The sequence below is a fragment of the Scyliorhinus torazame genome, chromosome 11 (assembly GCF_047496885.1).
Source record: "Scyliorhinus torazame isolate Kashiwa2021f chromosome 11, sScyTor2.1, whole genome shotgun sequence".
Lineage (NCBI taxonomy): Eukaryota > Metazoa > Chordata > Chondrichthyes > Carcharhiniformes > Scyliorhinidae > Scyliorhinus > Scyliorhinus torazame.
The window spans coordinates 114,085,674-114,107,670 of record NC_092717.1 but is presented as its reverse complement, the minus strand read 5'-3'; the positions used below and the strand labels follow the sequence as shown (position 1 = coordinate 114,107,670).

The 21,997-nt window shown below is 46.4% G+C and overlaps 1 protein-coding gene across 1 annotated transcript in view; it reads left to right on the top strand.

Annotated features, from left to right (window-relative positions):
• adhfe1 (alcohol dehydrogenase iron containing 1) overlaps nt 1–21,997 on the top strand; it is a 94,175-nt gene that overhangs the window by 6,459 nt on the left and 65,719 nt on the right. Inside the window, exons 2-4 of the mRNA XM_072467647.1 lie at nt 919–956; nt 7,538–7,581; nt 7,706–7,759. Coding sequence (XP_072323748.1) covers nt 919–956; nt 7,538–7,581; nt 7,706–7,759 — 136 coding nt within the window. The remainder of the gene's footprint in view (nt 1–918; nt 957–7,537; nt 7,582–7,705; nt 7,760–21,997) is intronic.

Here is a 21,997-nt window from a genome sequence, read left to right as displayed (position 1 = left end):
TGGAGGGTGTGCAGAGGAGATTCACTAGGTTAATCCCAGAGCTGAAGGGGTTGGATTACGAGGAGAGGTTGAGTAGACTGGGACTGTACTCGTTGGAATTTAGAAGGATGAGGGGGGATCTTATAGAAACATATAAGATTATGAAGGGAATAGATAGGATAGATGCGGGCAGGTTGTTTCCACTGGCGGGTGAAAGCAGAACTAGGGGGCATAGCCTCAAAATAAGGGGAAGTAGATTTAGGACTGAGTTTAGGAGGAACTTCTTCACCCAAAGGGTTGTGAATCTCTGGAATTCCTTGCCCAGTGAAGCAGTAGAGGCTCCTTCATTAAATGTTTTTAAGATAAAGATAGATAGTTTTTTGAAGAATAAAGGGATTAAAGGTTATGGTGTTCAGGCCGGAAAGTGGAGCTGAGTCCACAAAAGATCAGCCATGATCTCATTGAATGGTGGAGCAGGCTCGAGGGCCAGATGGCCTACTCCTGCTCCTAGTTCCTATGTTCTTATGTTATGAATGTTTGTGGGTATAAGAACGGATGTTCCTGTGAAGTAGGGCAGGGTTTCTAACCAGCCCACCTAGGCATCCGCAATCATTCAATGTTGTCTTGGGACTCGGAAAAGCCAAACTCTGCTCGTCATGTCTCCAGAAGATGGAAATATGAGGGGTATGGGCAGAGGTGACATGCTTGGGTTTCCAAAGTCGAAAAATGAGGCCGCTTTCATTTCATGAGCCCCACATGAAAATCCAGCCTAAAATCACTGGTCCTTACACAGTATATCAAATGTTTAACAATATTTGACATATGCAAATGCCATATGTTGGTAGAAGGATGATTATTAACTGCAGCAATTTTTAGTATTGATTATTTGTGCTAAGTAGAGAAAAATAATATGGTTTCAATATCTTTTGTTGTTTGTAGATGTCGTTGTCCTGCTCACTCTCTCACTTACTCACAAGGTAATACTCTATTCTGAGAACATTGTTAATTGTTAACCATAGAATATAACTTGGTAGGAAATAATCCTTAATTCTAGTTAAAATGTACTTCAGCAATCAAGTAGAAAAGTAAAGAGCAGGCAGATGCCTCAGGATCCACTCATGAATTCAAGAGTATAACATTGTGTAAAGGCTGTGCGCTGTGAATGACAGGATCCATATTTAGCAAAGTAAATAGTTATAAGTATTTTTGTGTATCTGGTTAAATTGAAAGAGGAATTTGTTGTTTTAACTCCTGCAAAGTTTGGGAAATGTAAGCCTTTTTGCTATCCCATGTTTTTCTGTGTGGTAGAATGTGAAACTGGCTGACAGGCCACAACGGTGGAAACATCATAATTTCCAAACAGAAAATTAGATTTATACATCAGATTTGGTAACTTTTGAAGGAAACAGTTTTTTCCTACATTTTTTTACACATTAATGACTTATCCCTGCTGTTCAAAATTAGGAGTTTGATTTATTTTTTTAGGTAGTAAAGCTTAATTTATATTTAAGTGCCTACACCTTTGAAATCGGATTCAAGGGCTGGTCTATATTCTAATTTGACATTTTGCCATGTATTTAGCAGGCATATGATATCACTGGGATTTAAAATTGGTTAATCTCTCCAAAACAGTTGATTGTTATTGAACATCAGTGAAAAACATCAACTTTGTTGTACCTTTATCTGCACATCTGACCAGTTAGTGCTAGTTACTATACAGTAGAAACATTCGATAGAGTCTGACCAGTTAGTGCTAGTTACGGTGCTGTAGCAACATTCTATACAGTCTGACCAGTTAGTGCTAGTTACTGGGCTGTAGAAACATTCAATAGAGCCTGACCAGTTAGTGCTACTTACTGTACTGTAGAAACATTCTATACAGCCTGACCAGTTAGTGCTAGTTACTGTGCTGTAGCACCATTCTAACCAGTTAGTGCTAGTTACTGTGCTGTAGAAACATTCGATACAGTCTGACCAGTTAGTGCTAGTTACTGGACAGTAGAAATAATCTTTCCAGTCTGGCCAGTTAGTGCTAGTTACTATACTGCAGAAACATTCTATACAGTCTAACCAGTCAGTGCTAGTTACTGTGCTGTAGAAACATTCGATACAGTCTGACCAGTTAGTGCTAGTTACTGGACAGTAGAAATAATCTTTCCAGTCTGGCCAGTTAGTGCTAGTTACTATACTGCAGAAACATTCTATACAGTCTAACCAGTCAGTGCTAGTTACTGTGCTGTAGAAACATTCTGTACAGTTTGACCAGTAAGTGCTAGTTACTGGACTGTAGAAATAATCTATACAGTCTGACCAGTTAGCGCTAGTCACTATACAATAGAAATATTCTATACAGTCTGACCAGTTAGTGCTAGTTACTGTGCTGTAAAAACATAGGATACAGTCTGACCAGTTAGTGCTAGTTACTGTACTGTAGAGATATTTGATATAGTCTGACCAGTTAATGCTAGTTACTGTGCTGTAGGAACAGTCCATGCAGTCTGGCCAGTTAGTGCTAGTTACTGTTCTGTAGAAACATTCTATACAGTCTGACCAGTTAGTGCTAGTTACTGTGCTGTAGAAACATTCTATACAGTCTGACCAGTCAGTGATAGTTACTGTGCTGTAGGAATATTCTATACAGCCTGATCAGTTAGTGCTAGTTACTGTACTGTAGAAACATTCTATACAGTCTGACCAGTTGGTGCTCGTTACTGGACTGTAGAAATATTCTATACAGTCTGACCAGTTGGTGCTCGTTACTGGACTGTAGAAATATTCTATACAGTCTAACCAGTTAGTGCTAGTCACTGTGCTGTAAAAACACAAGATACAGTCTGAGCAGTTAGTGCTAGGTACTGTGCTGTAGAAACATCCTATACAGTTTGACCAGTTAGTGCTAGTTACTGTGCTGTACAAACATTCTATACAGTCTGACCAGTTAATGCTAGTTACTGTGCTGCAGGAACAGTCCATGCAGTCTGGCCAGTTAGTGCTAGTTACTGTGCTGTAGAAACATTCTATACAGTCTGACCAGTCAGTGATAGTTACTGTGCTGTAGGAATATTCTATACAGTCTGATCAGTTAGTGCTAGTTACTGTACTGTAGAAACATTCTATACAGTCTGACCAGTTGGTGCTAGTTACTGGACTGTAGGAATATTCTATACAGTCTAACCAGTTAGTGCTAGTCACGGTGCTGTAAAAACACAAGATACAGTCTGAGCAGTTAGTACTAGTTACTGTGCTGTAGAAACATCCTATACAGTTTGACCAATTAGTGCTAGTTACTGTGCTGTAGAAACATTTTATACAGTTTGACCAGTTAGGGCTAGTTACTGTACTGTAGAAACATTCTATACAGTCTGACCAGTTAGTGCTAGTTACTGTACTATAGAGATATTTTTTTAGAATTAGAACTTACAGCGCAGAAGGAGGCCATTCGGCCCATCTAGTCTGCATCGGCCCTTACAAAGATCACCCTACTCAAGCCCACGTAGCTACCCTATCCCCGTAATCCAGCAACCCCCACTTAACCTTTTAGGACACTAAGGGCAATTTATCATGGCCAATTCACCTAACCCACACATCTTTGGACTGTGGGAGGAAACCGGAGCACCCGGAGGAAACCCACGCAGACACTGGGAGAACGTGCAGACTCTGCACAGACAGTGATCCAGCCGGGAATCGAACCTGGACCCTGGAGCTGTGAAGCAATTGTGCGTACCACTATGCTACCGTGCTGCCCGAACATTCTATGCGGTCTGGCCAGTTAGTGCTAGTTACTGTACTGTAGAAACATTCTATACAATCTGAACAAAGAACAATACAGCACAGGAACAGGCCCTTTGGCTCTCCAAGCCTGTACCGGTCATGATACCAGCCTTTGCCAAACCCCTCAGCACTTCCTTGTGCCGTATCCCTCTATACCTATCCTATCCATGTATTTGTCACAATGCTTTTTGAATGCTGTTAATGTATTTGCTTCCACAACCTCCCCTGGCAACATGTTCCAGGCACTCACCACCCTCTGCATAAAAAACCTGCCTCGCATATCTCCTCTAAACTTTGCCCCACGGACCTTAAACCTATGCCACCTGGTGATTGACCCCTCAACCCTGGGAAAGAGTGCCTGCCCATCCACTCTATCCATGTCCCTCATAATCTTGTAGACCTCTATCAGGTCACCCCTCAACCTCCGTCATTCTAATGAAAACAGTCTGAGTCTATTCACCCTCTCTGCATAGCTAACACCCTCCAAACCAGGCAACATCCTGGTAAACCTCCTCTGCACTCTCTCCAAATTCTCCACATCGTTCTGCTAGTGTGGCGACAAGAATTGTGCACAATATTCCAAGTGCGGCCTTACCAAGGTTCTATACAACTGGAGCATGACTTGTTTTTATACTCCATGTCCCGTCCAATGAAGGCAAGCATTCCGTATGCTATCTTGACTGCATTGTCCACTTGTGTTGCCACTTTCAAAGATCTGTGGACCTGCATGCCCAGATCTTGCTGACTTTCTATATTCCCAAGAGTTTTGCCATTTACGGTATATTTCCCCTCTGTGTTAGACCTACCAAAATGCATTACCTCACATTTGTCCGGATTAAACTCCATTTGCCATTTCTCTGCCCAAGTCTCCAACCTATCTATGTCCTGCTGTATCTTCTGACAATCCTCAACATTATCTGCCACCCCACCAACCTTGGTGTCATCCACGAACTCACTAATCAGACCAGCTACATTTTCCTCCAAACCAGTTAGTGCTGGTTACTGTACTGTAGAAATATTCTGTACAGTCTGACCAGTTAGTGCTAGTTACCATGCTGTAAAAACATTCAATACAGTCTGACCAGTTAGTGCTGGTTACTGTGCTGTAAAAACATCCGATACAGTCTGACCAGTTAGTGCTAGTTACTGTGCTGTAGGAATATTCTATACAGTCTGACCAGTTAGTGCTAGTTACTGTGCTGTAGGAATATTCTATACAGTCTGACCAGTTAGTGCTAGTTACTGTGCTGTAAAAACATTCAATACAGTCTGACCTGTTAGTGCTAGTTACTATGCTGTAGAAACATTCAATACAGTCTGACCTGTTAGTGCTAGTTACTATGCTGTAGAAGCATTCGATACATTCTGACCTGTTAGTGCTAGTTACTATGCTGTAGAAACATTCTATACAGTCTGACCAGTCAGTGATAGTTACTGTGCTGTAGGAATATTCTATACAGCCTGATCAGTTAGTGCTAGTTACTGTACTGTAGAAACATTCTATACAGTCTGACCAGTTGGTGCTCGTTACTGGACTGTAGAAACATTCTACACAGTCTGACCAGTTAGTGCTAGTTACTGTGCTGTAGAACCATTCTATACAGTCTGACCAGTTAGTGATAGTTACTGTGCTGTAGAACCATTCTATACAGTCTGACCAGTTAGTGATAGTTACTGTGCTGTAGAACCATTCTATACAGTCTGACCAGTTAGTGCTGGTTACTGTGCTGTAGAAACATTCTATACAGTCTGACCAGTTAGTGCTGGTTACTGTGCTGTAGAAACATTCAATACAGTCTGACCTGTTAGTGCTAGTTACTATGCTGTAGAAACATTCTATACAGTCTGACCTGTTAGTGCTAGTTACTGTGCTGTAAAAACATTTTATACAGTTTGAACAGTTAGTGCTAGTTACTGTGCTATGGAAACATTCTTTACAGTCTGACCAGTTAGTGCTGGTTACTGTGCTGTAGAAACATTCTACACAGTCTGACCAGTTAGTGCTAGTTACTGTGCTGTAGAAACATTCTATACAGTCTGACCAGTTAGTGCTGGTTACTGTGCTGTAGAAACATTCTACACAGTCTGACCAGTTAGTGCTGGTTACTGTGCTGTAGAAACATTCTATATAGTCTGACCAGTTAGTGCTAGTTACTGTGCTGTAGAAACATTCTATACAGTCTGACCAGTTAGTGCTGGTTACTGTGCTGTAGAAACATTCTACACATTCTGACCAGTTAGTGCTGGTTACTGTGCTGTTGAAACATTCTATACAGTTTGAACAGTTAGTGCTAGTTACTGTGCTGTGGAAACATTCTATACAATCTGACCAGTTAGTGCTGGTTACTGTGCTGTAGAAACATTCTACACAGTCTGACCAGTTAGTGCTGGTTACTGTGCTGTGGAAACATTCTATACAATCTGACCAGTTAGTGCTGGTTACTGTGCTGTAGAAACATTCTATACAATCCGACCAGTTAGTGCTGGTTACTGTGCTGTAGAAACATTCTATACAGTCTGACCAGTTAGTGCTGGTTACTGTGCTGTAGAAACATTCTACACAGTCTGACCAGTTAGTGCTGGTTACTGTGCTGTAGAAACATTCTATACAATCCGACCAGTTAGTGCTGGTTACTGTGCTGTAGAAACATTCTATACAGTCTGACCAGTTAGTGCTGGTTACTGTGCTGTAGAAACATTCTATACAGTCTGACCAGTTAGTGCTGGTTACTGTGCTGTGGAAACATTCTATACAATCTGACCAGTTAGTGCTAGTTACTGTGCTGTAGAAACATTCTACACAGTCTGACCAGTTAGTGCTGGTTACTGTGCTGTGGAAACATTCTATACAATCTGATCAGTTAGTGCTAGTTACTGTGCTGTAGAAACATTCTATACAGTCTGACCAGTTAGTGCTGGTTACTGTGCTGTAGAAACATTCTACACATTCTGACCAGTTAGTGCTGGTTACTGTGCTGTAGAAACATTCTATACAGTTTGAACAGTTAGTGCTAGTTACTGTGCTGTGGAAACATTCTATACAATCTGACCAGTTAGTGCTGGTTACTGTGCTGTAGAAACATTCTACACAGTCTGACCAGTTAGTGCTGGTTACTGTGCTGTGGAAACATTCTATACAATCTGACCAGTTAGTGCTGGTTACTGTGCTGTAGAAACATTCTATACAATCCGACCAGTTAGTGCTGGTTACTGTGCTGTAGAAACATTCTATACAGTCTGACCAGTTAGTGCTGGTTACTGTGCTGTAGAAACATTCTACACAGTCTGACCAGTTAGTGCTGGTTACTGTGCTGTAGAAACATTCTATACAATCCGACCAGTTAGTGCTGGTTACTGTGCTGTAGAAACATTCTATACAGTCTGACCACTTAGTGCTGGTTACTGTGCTGTAGAAACATTCTATACAGTCTGACCAGTTAGTGCTGGTTACTGTGCTGTGGAAACATTCTATACAATCTGACCAGTTAGTGCTAGTTACTGTGCTGTAGAAACATTCTACACAGTCTGACCAGTTAGTGCTGGTTACTGTGCTGTGGAAACATTCTATACAATCTGACCAGTTAGTGCTAGTTACTGTGCTGTAGAAACATTCTATACCGTCTGACCAGTTAGTGCTGGTTACTGTGCTGTAGAAACATTCTACACAGTCTGACCAGTTAGTGAAACAGTCACCTTAAATTGGTTGAAACGTAGAAGTTCCCATTTTTCTACAGTATGGTGATGGAAGCTATGAATGCATTTCAGTATTGATGTTTATATGTTCCAGCTCCAGAAAATGTTACAACCAGGACAACAGACTATGCTTTCGAGGTACAAATATTTCACTTAATAAGTCGTGGCCTTTTATAACTTAATATTTTCATCAAAATTATTATTCACAGTTGTTTTCCCTCTGCAAGGCTGACAATCTCTGTGTATGTTGGTTCTGTTTCAGATGGCCTGTTCAAATATTCGATACGGAGAAGGGGTGACAAATGAAGTTGGTATGGTAAGAGGTTGACCTCTGAAATAGCATAAAATGAAAGCACAAAAACTGGCCATTCAGCCCAACCAGTCCATACTGGTGTTTATGCTCCACTCTAGTCTCCTTCCACCTTTCCTCATCAAAATCTATTTGTTGCTTTAAATAATTAACTGACTAGTTTCCCCTTAAACACATTGGCACTATTTGCTTCAACTACTCCCTGTGGTAGCATGTTCCACATTCTTACCAATCTTTGGGTTAAAAAGTTTCTTCTGAATTCCCGATTAGATTTCTTGGTGATGATCTTATAATGCTGACCTCTGGATATGCTTTACTGTGGAAGAGTAACATCCTCACTACATCCACTCTTTTAAAACCTCTCATAGTTTTAAATGCATGGTGGCACAATGGTTAGCACTGCTGCCTCACAGCTCCAGGGACCCGGGTGCAATTCCGGCCTCGGGTGACTGTGTGGAGTTTGCACCTTCTCCCCGGGTCTGTGTGGGGTTCCTCTGGGTGCTCCGGTTTCCTCCCACAGTTCAAAGATGTGCAGGTTAGGTGGATTGGCTTTGCTAAATTGCCCGTAATTTCCAAAAGGGGTAGGTGGGTTATTGGTTTATGGGGGTAGGCTGGAGGCGTGGGCTTAAGTAGGGTGATCTCTCCAAGAGCAGGTGCAGATTCAAAGGGCTGAATTGCCTCCTCCTGCACTGTAAATTCTATGATTCTATGGCTCCATTGCATCGCTTCTTAACCTCCTTTTTTCCAATCCTTGCTCTGACTTACATTTACTCGTGTTGAACTTCAATTGACAATTATTTGCCCATTCTGCAAGTTTATTAATGTCCTACGGTAATTTGTTGTAGTCCTCCTCAGTATTGACTATCCCGCTGCCAATTTGGTGCCATCCACAAATTCAGAAATTGTTCCAAAGCTAACATGTCCTCTTTGAGTCTGTTTAGTTTAATCAATATATCCTTAAAAAAAATTTTTTTAAGTACCAATCACATTATTCTCCTCATCATTCAATGTCTTGTCTACCTCTTCTACATCCCTGGTAAATGCTGAAGCAAAATAATTATTTAATATTTCTACCATGTCCCGATAATTATATGTGGTATTATTCTGTCTATCCTTTACTGATCCTATTTGCATCACAGCCTTCCTCCTTTTGTTGATTTACCTGTAAAATAATTTGTTATTTTGTTTGATTGTCTTTGATAACTTAATTTAATAGTTCCTCTTTCCCCTCCTGATTGTTTTTTCATTTCATCTCCCCTAGACTCTCTTAGTATTCTGTCTTGTCCTGCACTCCTGTGCTGTCTGTACTTAATGTATGCTTCTTTCCAAGCTCTGAGTTCCCTTATGTCTTTTTTCATCCATAGCATCTCACTAATGTTCTGTTTGTTTTTTCCTTTAGTGGAATATACTTTTCCTGCACTCCAGTTTGCACCTTTTAAATGTTTCCAATTCCTACATCTTTGTTTGCCAATATTGTCACCCACTTTATTTTCCCAAGTTCTATTCTCAACCCCTAAAAATCAGCTTTTCTCCAGCTCATTAACTTAGTTTTTGCCATACTCATGTCATTCTCCGTCATAATCTTAAATCATATTATAGTATGGTCATTATTGCCTCAATGTTCCTCTACTTTTACGTCACTTATTTGCTCTGGTTTATCCACCATTGCTGGATCAAATAGAGAATTTTCCCTTGTTGAGCTTTTTATATATTGAGTTAGAAAGGAGCCCTGTACACATTGTAGAAACTCCATTCCATCTGATGCACAATCAATAACCTCAGAAACGAGATTAGAGACATTTGAAGGCTATAATACGCTAAATGTTTCCCCCAGCAGCACAGGTACAGAAGAAAGCTGCAGGGGCACCTTATACTCTTATACCCCGCCTTGCAAGGTGGAGCTAACATGCAAGCGTATCCAATGGAACAAGTACATTCTCCACCAATAGTATTCCGGCATTACTAGATACCGTAATCCTCCTAACACAGACTACCACATTCACCCCCTGTTAAAAAAGAGTCCGGCGGGGGGGGGTGGCTTCGTACTACAACGTGGTAGAAGTTATAGTTATGAAGGTACCGTAATGCCTCCATACAGCGTTTTGCCTCATTACAACTTTTAACTATTTACAACAGTAATGTACATTTCAAAAGGAAGCAATTAGTCGATCGGGGGCCCTGGTCGTCCTCTTTGATCGTTATAGCTTTGGTGGTGATGTCAGTGGAGGTTCAGGCATCTGTGACTCCGGGAGCGTGGTTTTGGCTTCTGCGGCGACTTCATCGCCCCTAGACGTGGCTGGCGGAATGGCCGACTGGCCTGGGAAGGGGGCAGCTGTGGGATGCTCCGGTGGGCAGGGCCTAGACGGGGCCGGTGGAAGAACCGATCCACCTGGGAAAGGGGCGGCTGTGGGGTGCGCAGGTGGGAGGGAGGGTGGTGCTGGTGGCGGGGGTGTGTGTGAGGAACCAGCGGGCGCCAGGTCCCGTAGGGAGACCGTATCCTGTCGGCCGTCGGGGTATGCCACGTAGACGTACTGAGGGTTAGCATGGTGGAGAATGGACCCTCTCGACCAATGGGTCCGATTTGTGCGCCCGCACGTGTTTTCGGAGCAGGACGGGTCCAGGAGCTGCCAGCCAGGTAGGGAGTGAGGTCCCAGAGGAGGACTTCCTGGGGAAGACAAGGAGACGTTCGTGAGGTGTTTGGTTGGTCGTGGTACACAGCAGTGACCGGATGGAATGGAGGGCATCCGGGAGGACTTCCTTCCAGCGGGAGACTGGGAGATTCCAGGACTGCAGGGCCAGTAGGACGGTCTTCCAGACCGTTCCGTTCTCCCTCTCTACCTGTCCGTTTCCCCAGGGGTTGTAACTGGTCGTCCTGCTCAAGGCAATGCCCTTGCTGAGCAGGAATTGATGCAGTTCGTCGCTCATAAAGGAGGACCCCCATCACTGTGTATGGAGGCGGGGAAACTGAACAGCGTAAAGATACCATGGAGGGCTTTTATGACGGTAGTTGCGGTCATGTCGGGGCAGGGGATGGCGGAAGGGAACCGGGAGTATTCGGCAATCACGTTCAGGAAGTACGTCTTGCGGTCGGTGAAGGGGAGGGGGCCTTTGAAGTCCACACTGAGGCCATACTGCGGCGTTCAAAGGGACGGGAAGCCTTTATCAGGTGCGCTTTCTCTGGCCTGTAGAAGTGCGGCTTGCACTTCGCGCAGATTTGGCAATTCCTGGTGGCTGTCCTGACCTCCTCGATGGAGTAGGGCGGGTCTTGATGAAGTGGAAAAATCGAGTGACCCCTGGGTCGCAGAGGTTCTCGTGGAGGGCTCGGAGGCGGTCCACTTGTGCGTTGGCACATGCGCCGCGGGATAGGGCATCAGAAGGTTCGTTTAGCTTCCCGGGATGATACAAAATCTCATAGTTGTAGGTGGAGAGTTCGATCCTCCACCGTAGGATCCTGTCGTTTTTTTATCTTGCCCCGCTGTGCATTATCGAACATAAAAGCAACCGACCGTTGGTCAGTGAGGAGAATGAATCTCCTGCCGGCCAGGTAATGCCTCCAAAGTCGCACAGCTTCTAATATGGCCTGGACCTCCTTTTCGACTGAGGAATGGCGGATTTCGGAGGCGTGGAGGGTGCGTGAGAAGAAGGCCACGGGTCTGCCCGCTTGGTTGAGGGTGGCTGCCAGAGCTACGTCGGACGCATCGCTCTCGACCTGGAAAGGGAGGGACTCGTCGATGGCGTGCATCGTGGCCTTTGCAATGTCTGCTCTGATGCGGCTGAAGGCCTGGCGGGCCTCTAGCGACAGGGGAAAAACTGTGGATTGGATCAGTGGACGGGCCTTGTCCGCATAATTGGGGACCTACTGGGTATAGTAAGAAAAAAAGCCTATTCAGCGCTTCAGGACCTTGGAGCAGTGAGGGAGGGGGAACTCCATAAGGGGGCGCATGCGTTCAGGGTCGGGGCCTATCAGTCCATAACGCACTATGTAGCCGAGGATGGCTAGGCGGTCGGTGCTAAACGCACATTTATCCTTGTTATACGTTAGGTTAAGGATTTTTGCGGTTTGGAGGAATTTTCGGAGGTTGCTGTCGTGGTCCTGCTGGTCGTGGCTGCAGATGGTGATATTATTGAGGTACGGGAATGTGGCCCGTAAACCATACCGGTCAACCATTCGGTCCATCTCTTGCTGGAAGACCGAGACCCCGTTAGTGACACAGAAGGGAACCCTTAAGAAGTGATAGAGCCGCCCATCTGCTTCGAAGGCAGTGTATTTGTGGTCACTAGTGCGGATGGGGAGCTGGTGGTAGGCGGACTTAAGATCCACCGTGGAGAAGACCTTGTAATGCGCGATCCTGTTGACCAGGTCGGATATGCGGGGGTGAGGGTACGCGTTCAGCTGCGTAAACCTGTTGATGGTCTGACTGTAGTCGATGACCATCCTATGCTTCTCCCCGGTCTTTATCACCACTACTTGAGCTCTCCAGGGGCTGTTGCTAGCCTCAATGACACCTTCCTTCAGTAACCGTTGGACCTCTGACCTAATAAAGATCCGGTCCTGGGCACTATACCGTCTGCTCCTGGTGGTGACGGGTTTGCAATCCGGGGTGAGGTTCGCAAACAGGGAGGGCGGATCGACCTTGAGGGTCGCGAGGCTGCAGACAGTGAGGGGGGGTTTAGGGTGCCGAATTTGAAAGTTAGACTTTGGAGGTTACACTGAAAATCCAATCCTAGGACTGTGGCCACGCAGAGGTGGGGAAGGATGTAGAGTCGGTAGTTTTTGAACTCCCTTCCTTAGACTGAGGTTAGCTATACAAAACCCCTTGATCTCTACTGAGTGAGATCCGGAGGCCAGGGAGATTTTTTGATTAACGGGGTGGATGGGGAGAGAACAGCGTCTTACCATGTCGGGGTGTATGAAGCTCTCCGTGCTCCCAGAGTCAATTAGGCAGGACGTTTCATGCCCGTTGATTAGCACCGTCGCCGTAGCAGCCGATAGTGTTCGGGGCCGAGACTGGTCCAGGGTCACCGAGGCTACTCGTGGCAGCTGTTGAATGTTCTCTTTGGGCGGTATGTGGTCAGCCGAGCTGGGGTCCTGGGGGCTAATCCAAGATGGCGGCGCCCATTGGCCGCACATGGCTGGGGGTGCACAAAATGGCCGCGCCCGGAGGCTGCACAGGGACAGTGGAGAGGGTTGTGGTGGCAGTCCGCATTCGCCACTGGAGACCACAGCGACCACCCGGGCCTGGCATACCGCCACAAAGTGGCCCTTTTTACCGCATCCCTTGCAAGTGGATGCGCGGGCTGGACAGCGCTGTCGGGGGTGCTTGGCCTGCCCGCTTGTGGGGGGATGGGAGATGTCTCGGGGTCGGCCGCGGGGGGGTTCCATGCTGCCCAGGGGGCGTTTCGGGAGGCCACATCCAGGGAGTCGGCAATGGCCCGTGCCTCCTTGAGGCCTAGGGTGTCTTTCTCCAACAATCGCTGGCGGATTTGGGAGGACAGCATACCTGCAACGAAAGCGGCCCGGATCAAAAGTTCTGTGTGATCGCTCGCCGAAATTTGCGGGCAGCTGCAGTTTCTCCCCAACACCAGGAGCGCACGGTAGAATTCTTCCAGCGATTCCCCAGGGATTTGTCGCCTCGTCGCTGGCAGATGTCGAGCGTAGACCTGGTTTACCGGGCGAATATAATGTCCTTTCAGCAGCTCCATTGCTGCATCGAAGTGTTCTGCGTCCTCGATGAGGATGTAAGTTTCCGGTCTCACCCTTGAGTGCAGGACTTGCAGTTTCTGTTCTCCCGTGGGTGTGTTTTCGGCCGTTCCGAGGTATCCGTTAAAACACGCCAGCCAGTGCTTGAAGGTTGCCGCTGAGTTTGCCGTGTGGGGGCTGAGTTGCAGACACTCCGGCTTGATTCGGAGCTCCATTCTTTTAAATCTAGCATATTAAATTGATGCACAATCAATAACCTCAGAAACGAGATTGGAGACAATTGAAGGCTTTAATACGCTAGATGTTTCCCCCAGAAGCGCAGGTACAGAACAAAACTGCTGGGGCAGCACGGGCTCTTGTACCCCGCCTTGCAAGCTTATCCAATGGAACAAGTACATTCTCCACCAATGGTTTGCCGGCATTACTAGGTACCATAATCCTCCTAACACAGACTACCACACCCTCATTGCCTCTTCTGACCAATTAATATCAGGGTAATTGAAATTCAACATGATTATTATTCCATGTTTTTATATCCAATTCCCTAATTTGTCTGCATATTTCTTCCTCCACCTCCGCTGGTTATTCATGAAGACCTCGCCTTCTCAACCTTTCCCCTTGCCTGAGGTGTGGTGATCCTCAGGTTGAATCTCCACCAGTCAACTCTCCCCCTCAAAGAGCAGTCTATGGTCATCTGGGACTGTGGCAACTTTATTAGGTGGTCAGTAGACTACACCTATTAGTGTGTTTGATCATTCATTATCTCTGTCCAAGTGGTTTATATTTTGCAAGTTTACTTTAATTTCATGCAATAATTTTTTCACAAAAAGGCAGAGCACATTCCGAGGACAATTTAGTGATTTGTTGTATTAACGAACCACAGACAAGCTTTGCAAGAGACATGTTAGTGCTCTTGGTTCTTTGTTGAATTAATCATCAATCTCATCAGTGCTATCGAATATAGGTGGCAAAAAGAATTACACATGTTTTATTGTGGAAGGAAGTAAATAAAGTCAGAGAGAGATTCATGCCATCCCACTGGTGTTCTTCTGTTGACCTCTGCATCGCCCTCCCTGAAGATTTTGCCTCCTTGATATGGGCAATGGTTGACATCTTCGATTATCTGTCGCCTGATGGTGATGGGAGCGTCTTGTTGCCTTCCAGTCTTCATTATCTTGGAACACCATCACAACAGAGCTCACGGGCCTGTTCCAACAAGATCTTGATGGCAGAGGACATTTCAGATGACTGGAAGTGAGAAGTAAACATCTCGCTGCCAAAGAAAAGGAACCTCAGTGACTGCAACAACTGGAAGGGCCATAACACTGCTGTCAGTACTTGGCAAGATCCTCAGCATGGTGCCCCTCAATAGATTGAAAGCAGGAATCGATGGTATCCTGCATGAAGAACAGGCAGGTTTGCGGGGTGGCAGATCATACTTAGAATCGATCTTTACGCTCAGGAACATTCAGGTCGTAATTCAGTGGGCTCATCACGCTCGACTTAGTGTCGGGATGAGGTGTTTGGAGCTCGGCAGTGCAAGAAATGACCTAAGTCGACCTTGATGGGGAGTTCCTCTCCGATGCCAAAAAAATGGCAAAGTGCCATTGGATAGCAACAAGAAAGACCCCGCTAAACATACCTGAAACCGAAAATAGAAATGTTTTGGTTGACTCGCACTCCGCGCAGAGCCTAGAGTATCAGAAACCACTTGCTGTCAACGTCATTGATTTCAGGACTTCTGGTGGCGACATATAGGAGGAGGTCACACGTAAGGTAGGTCCCACTCGAGTTCTTCGTTTTTGGTTCCTTTCACCTGGTTCCTGGGGGTAATTAGTGGACAACTTTGTCCCATTTGAGAGCCTTTTATGTGAGGATGTCAAAAGACGCAAAAAGAATATTGGAAAGAATGATGTGAGCAACAGTTCTTCGGAGGAATTGAGTAAGGTGTGGTGTCCTGCTGGATTGATGATGATGGAGGCAAGCCTGTTGGGTGGGGCCACACCTATTACAGTGGACAAGGTGACAGAGTTAATGGCTGTCGAATTTGGCTATTAGTTCGAGAGGCAAGGGAGCGAAATGATGGAGGCCCTGAAAAAATTGGTGGATGATCCATTATTCCCAATAAAGGAGGCCTTGAGGAAGACCATGGAGACTGTGCGGGAGCATGGTGAGGTGTTGAAGAGGGTGGAGGAGACACTGTCATGACATAGCGTTCAGCTGGCCTCGCTGGATACTGAGCTGCGGAGTGTGAAGAATAGGAACAAGGGCCTGAGAGCTAAGTTCGAGGACTTAGGAGAATAGGTCATGGCGGCAGAGGATAATTCAAGGCGACAGAACCTCAGGATCGTGGGGTTGCCTGAGGGGGTGGAGGGTCCGAGGCCGATTGAATATTTCGAGGAGATGTTCCTGAAGTTGGTAGAGGAGGAGGATCAGGTCTCCCCCCATCGAGCATGATCAGGCCCACCGGTTGCTCCGGGCAAAACCACAGGTGATTGAGCCACCATAAGCGGTGATAGCATGTTTTCACAGCTATCGGACAAAGGAGAGGGTCCTTTTTTAAAATTCATTTGCAGGATGTCGCTGGTTAGGCCAGCATTTATTTATTTATTTTATTTTTTAAAAACATTGAGTGCCCAATTAAGGGGCAGTTTAGCGTGGCCAATCCACCTAGCCTGCACATCTTTGGGTTGTGGGGACGAAACCCACGCAAACACGAGGAGAAGGTGAATACTCCACACAGACTGTGACCTAGAGCCGGGATCGAACCTGGGACCTCGGCGCCGTGAGGCAGCAGGGCTAACCCACTGCGCCACCGTGCTGCCCTTAGGCCAGCATTTATTGCCCATCCCTAGTTGCCATTCAGAAGCTGGTGGTGAGCTGCCTTCTTGAACCGCTGCAGTCCTTGAGGTGTCGGTACACCCACTGATAGGGAGAGAGTTACAGGATGTTGCTCCAGCGACAGTGAAGGAGCAGCGATATATTTCCAAGACAGGGTGGTGAGTGACTTGGAGGGCAACCTCTAGGTGGTGGGGTTCCCAGGTATCTGCTGCTCTTGTGTCCTGAAGTGGGCCAAGGAGAATTGGGCGATTCAGTATGAAGGCAGCAATATTCGAATATATCAAGATGTCGCGACAGAATTGGCAAGGAGGCGGGCGGCCTTTAATAAGGCAAAGTCAGCGTCTTTTAGGAATGGTGTGCGGTTCGATATGGAGTACCGAGTGAGGCTGAGGGTTACACATAAAGCCAAGGACCATTTCTTCGAGACAATAGAGGAAGTGAAGGCTTACATTCAGGCTCAAGGACTTGGACTGAACTGAGTGGATTTGCAAGAGAATTTGCTGGTGGTTGGGACAGGTTTGTATGGGGACATTTGTTGTAAGGGTGCAAAGATGTGTGATTTGTTCTATTTCTTCCCTGCGCTCCTTCCCCCTTTTTTTCTTGGATGTACAGAGTTGTTGTTAATCAAAATTGATGTTTGTTTGGGGCTTTTCCTTTTGGGTTGTAGTGGTTTTTTTTGGAGGCCATTTGTGGTTTAGATGGAGTATTTGGTTGGGGAAGGGATGTGGGGTAGATTCAGGGTTAAGGGAGTGGGTGGCGGGAGTTTCGGCTCTTGGGTGTGGTGGAATGGATTTTAGTTTCTCTCTTTCTTGGATTGTGTCCAGACATGGACACGCACCAGTTGATTATGGGGGAGATTTAAATTGCGTTCTGAACCTTAAGTTGGATCGATCTAAGCCAAAGGCTCTGGCGGGGGTCTACCTCGGTAACGGGCTGAGGTTGGTTAGTGAACGGGAGCAAGTTGGGGAGGGACTGCGGCTTGCTAGACCTGTTTGGGCAGGTTTTGATGAGCCTAGAAGGTGTGAATAGTGGGGGGGGAAGAAGTTGGAGGTAAGAAATGTTGATTCGAGAGGAAGTGGATGGGGGATTTCTGGGATTGGGGGTGGGGAGGGAGTAGAGTGTTGATGGTGATGGGGGGGGGGGGTGTTATTCTTTGTCCCATCAGGAGGTGGGACTGGTTGCCATCTTGGGGGTCTCTGGTTTTAGAATTATGGGGGATGTAGAGGAAATTCCCGTGTGGTGGAAATGGCTGACTTGAAAGGGGGAGGGGTGAGAGGCCCTTGGTTCGATTGCTTCGGTGGAATGTGCTGGGGTTGGGAGGCTCAGTGAAGCGAGCAAGAGTTTTCTTGCATTTGAAGAGTTTGAGGGCTGATGTGGTACTTTTGCAAGAGACCCACTTGCGGGTGAGGGACCAGATTAGGCTCCTTAAGGGCTGGGTGAGTCAGATGTTCCACTTAGGCTTTGACAGCAGAGCCTGCGCAGTGGCGATACTAATTAATAAAAGAGTTTGGTTTGAGGTGGGGAAGGCGGTAGCGGACCATAGTGCCAGGTATATCATAGTTACGGGGACATTGGAGGGTAAGCCGGTGATTATAGTGAGCATATATGCATCAAACTGGGACGACGTAGCGTTCATGTAGGGGATGCTGGCGGCCATACCAGACATGGACACGCACCAGTTGATTATGGGGGAGATTTAAATTGCGTTCTGAACCTTAAGTTGGATCGATCTAAGCCAAAGTTGTTGGCTCCTTTGGGAGTAGCGAAGATACTGGTGGTGTTCATGAAGGAGATGGGTGGAGCGGATCCGTGGTGGATTTGCACCCTGGAGACAGGGAATTCTCTTTTTTTTTTCTCCACTACATAACATGTAGTCGCATATCGACTTTTTTCTGATGGGGAGGTCTCTGCTGCCAGGTGTGAGGAAAGCGGAGTATTCCGTAATAGTGATTTCAGACCACACTCCGCACCTGGTGGATATGGTCTTGGAGGTGGGGCTGGCCCAGCGGCCAGCATGGAGTTTGGATGTGGGGCTGTTAGCAGATTTGGGATTTTGTGTGAAGGTGGCCAGGGTGATTGATGAGTATGTGGAGTTTAACAAGAGTGCAGAGGTGTTGCCCTTGGCGCTGTGGGAGGAACTTAGAACATACATACTGTGCAGAAGGAGGCCATTGGCCCATCGAGTCGGCACCGACCCATTTAAGCCCTCACTTCCACCCTATCCCCGTAACCCAATAATCCCTCCTAATCCTTTTTGGTCACTAAGGGCAATTTATCATGACCAATCCATCTAACCTGCACGTCTTTGGATTGTGGGAGGAAACCGGAGCACCCAGAGGAAACCCACGCAGACACGGGGAGAATGTGTAAACTCCGCACAGACAGTGACCCAGCGGGGAATCGAACCTGGGACCCTTGCGCTGTGAAGCCACAGTGCTATACACTTGTGCTATCATGAAGCCCTGAAGGCGGCGATGAGAGGGGAGATAATCTCGCACAAGGCACAGGTGAATAGGGAGGCAAGGGAAGAATGGCAACAGTTGGTGGGAGAGAAGTTGGAGGTGGACAGAACGTACGCGAGTAACCTCACCCCAAAGACGTTGTAGATGCAATTTGATTTATTATCTACTATAAGTTACAGCACTAGAGGGGGATAACATATAAATATGTCCTAAGATAGAGGAAGAGGACGAGGAAGGGCTGGAGGAGCCATTGGGGGTAGAGGAGGTCCAGACAGTGATTGGATGCATGCAGACGAGTAAGGCGCCTTACCATTTGGGTTATCTGGGGTGCAGGTAGCTCGGATTGGGCCCGGCTTTGGAAGTCTGAATTTTACGAGTTTTGTGAGCCTGATATATTATTATTGGCCAGCGAATGCGGAAAAGGGTGGTGTAGGGATGCGGAGGCTGTATGGGTGTTGATGGAGTTGGGTTAATTTGGGGTTAAGGGCTTTAGTGAATGCCTTGCTGCCATTTTCTCCGGGGAAATATTCAGCAAACCTGGTGGTCCCACCCAAGGAATACCCCCTTTATCCTCTTGGCACCAGTGAAGAACCCCATCAGTAGAGTACAGGAGTGGAACAATGAGAGCTACATGACCTGTGGCCTCACAGAGCAAACTTTAGAATGTTGATGATGCACTTCAAATGCCTTGACAGGCCTGGAGGCGTTCTTTAATACTCACCAGTGAGGGTGTCCAGAATAATAGTGGTGTGTGGCATCCTTCCCAACATTATGAAGCTGAGAGTATTCCAGATGAGGACAGCCCACCTTTCGATGTAGAGAATATAGAGAATGAAAATTGAGTACCTATCACCAAGACCTCCTGCTTGCATTGCTGTCAGGATTGCCCTAATATCACAAAGGCTGACTTTGTATGAAACATAATAAATGAAATCTTGCAGTTTGTTTCCACCACCAGGCTAAGCCTCTTTTGCACCTCTAGCATTCTCCTTCTCGCCAGTAGTCCTCTGGATTTAGCATCAGTGTCCTGCTGAGCAGAAGGCACTCCACAGTTGTCCCTGTTGCCAGTGTTTGCTACTGCTCACTTGTAAAGTGTAAATCACGAGGTGAAAACCTAATGAAATGTCAAAGTGAATCCATTGAAGTGTATCTGCACTGGTGAAAGGCTGTGCACTCTGTGATGGTGCACCCTAAGAAGAAATGGAATTCTCTGAGAATTCATCTACATGGATGTCCTGCATCAAGCATGAAGGCTCTGGAAGACAAAAGAAAGGACTATAATTTATTCATAGCAGATTCACAATCTTGGAGATCATACTCCATAGTTCAGTCATTGATTAAATAAAGTCAGCATGTGTATCCGAGACATTTGTAATTCTGATGATGATCAATAATTGATTTGATTTAGTGTCACATTTACCGAAGTACAGTGAAAAGTATTTTTCTGCGGCCAAGGGAACGTACACAGTACGTACATAGTAGCCAAAAAGAATAATCAACAGAGAACATTGACAAATGGTACATCGACAAACAATGATTGGTTACAGTGCGGAACAAGGGGCCAAACAAAGAAAATACATGAGCAAGAGCAGCATAGGGTGTCTTGGATAGTGTTCTTACAGGGAACAGATCAGTCCGAGGGGGAGTCATTGAGGAGTCTAGCAGCTGTGGGGAAGAAGCTGTTCCTATGTCGGGATGTGCAGGTCTTCAGACTTCTGTATCTTCTGCCTGATGGAAGGGTCTGGAAGAAGGCAATGCCTGGGTGGGAGGGGTTTCTGATAATGCTGTCTGCCTTCATGAGGCAGTGGGAGGTGTATACTGAATCAATGTGGGGGTGACACATTGTGTGATGTGTTGGGCTGAAGTCACCACAGTCTGCAGTTTCTTGCGATCTTGGACCGAGCAGTTGCCATACCGGGCTGTGATGCAGCCGGATAGGATGCTCTCTATCGCACATCTGTAGAAGTTTGTGAGAGTCGATGCAGACAAGCCAAATTTCTTTAGCTTCCGTAGGAACGAGAGACGTTGTTGGGCTTTCTTAACTGTTGCATCAACGTGAGTGAACCATGACAGACTGTTGGTGATGGTGACCCCCCCAGGAACTTAAAGCTATCGACCATTTCCACTTCGGAGCCATTGATGCAGACCGGAGTGTGTGTCGTGCTACGCTTCCTGAAGTCGATGGTCAGTTCCTTGGTCTTTCTGACATTTAGAGAGAGGTTGTTTTTGGTACACATTGCAATCAAGTGATTTATCTCCCTCCTGTAGTCTGTCTGATTTGCCGTTGTTTGAGATACGGCCCACCATAGTCATACCATCAGGAAGCTTATAGATTGAGTTGGAGTTAAATCTAGCCACACAGTCATGTGTGGATAGGGAGTACAGTAGAGGACTGAGCACACATCCTTGCGGGGCCCCGGTGTTGAGGACCATTATGGAGGAGGTGCTGTTGCCTATCCTGACAGATTGCAGTCTGTTGGTGAGGAAGTCAAGGACCCAGCTGCACAGGGAGGGGTCAAGTCCAAGATTGCAGAGTTTGGTTATTAGGCTTGTCGGGATAATGGTGTTGAAGGCGGAGCTTTAGTCTATGAACAGCAGCCTTACATAGGTGTCCTTGTTGTCGAGGTGTTCGAGTGTTGATTGTAGAGCCAGGGATATAGCATCTGCTGTGGACCGGTTGCGGTGATAGGCGAACTGCAATGGATTGAGACCGTCTGGGAGGCTGGCATTGATCCGTCTCATGACTAGCTCGAAGCATTTCATGGGGGTTGGATAGGGTGGACAATGAGAGCCTTCTCCCGTGGATGGAAATGGCTGGCACGAGGGGACATAGCTTTAAACTGAGGGGTAATAGATATAGGACAGAGGTCAGAGGTAGGTTCTTTACGCAAAGAGTAGTGAGGCTGTGGAATGCCCAACCTGCTACAGTAGTGAACTCGCCAACATTGAGGGCATTTAAAAGTTTATTGGATAAACATATGGATGATAATGGCATAGTGTAGGTTAGATGGCTTTTGTTTTGGTGCAACATCGTGGGCCGAAGGGCCTGTACTGTGCTGTATCGTTCTATGTTCTATGTTCTATGATAACAGACTTCAGGGTCACCAGTCGGTTGACATTGAGGCAGGCTATCTTGTTCTTCTTTGGTACTGGTATTATGGTGGCCTTCTTGAAGGAGGTGGGGACCTCAGAGCGGAGGAGTGAGGTGTTAAAGATTTCCGCGAATACACTTGCCAGCTG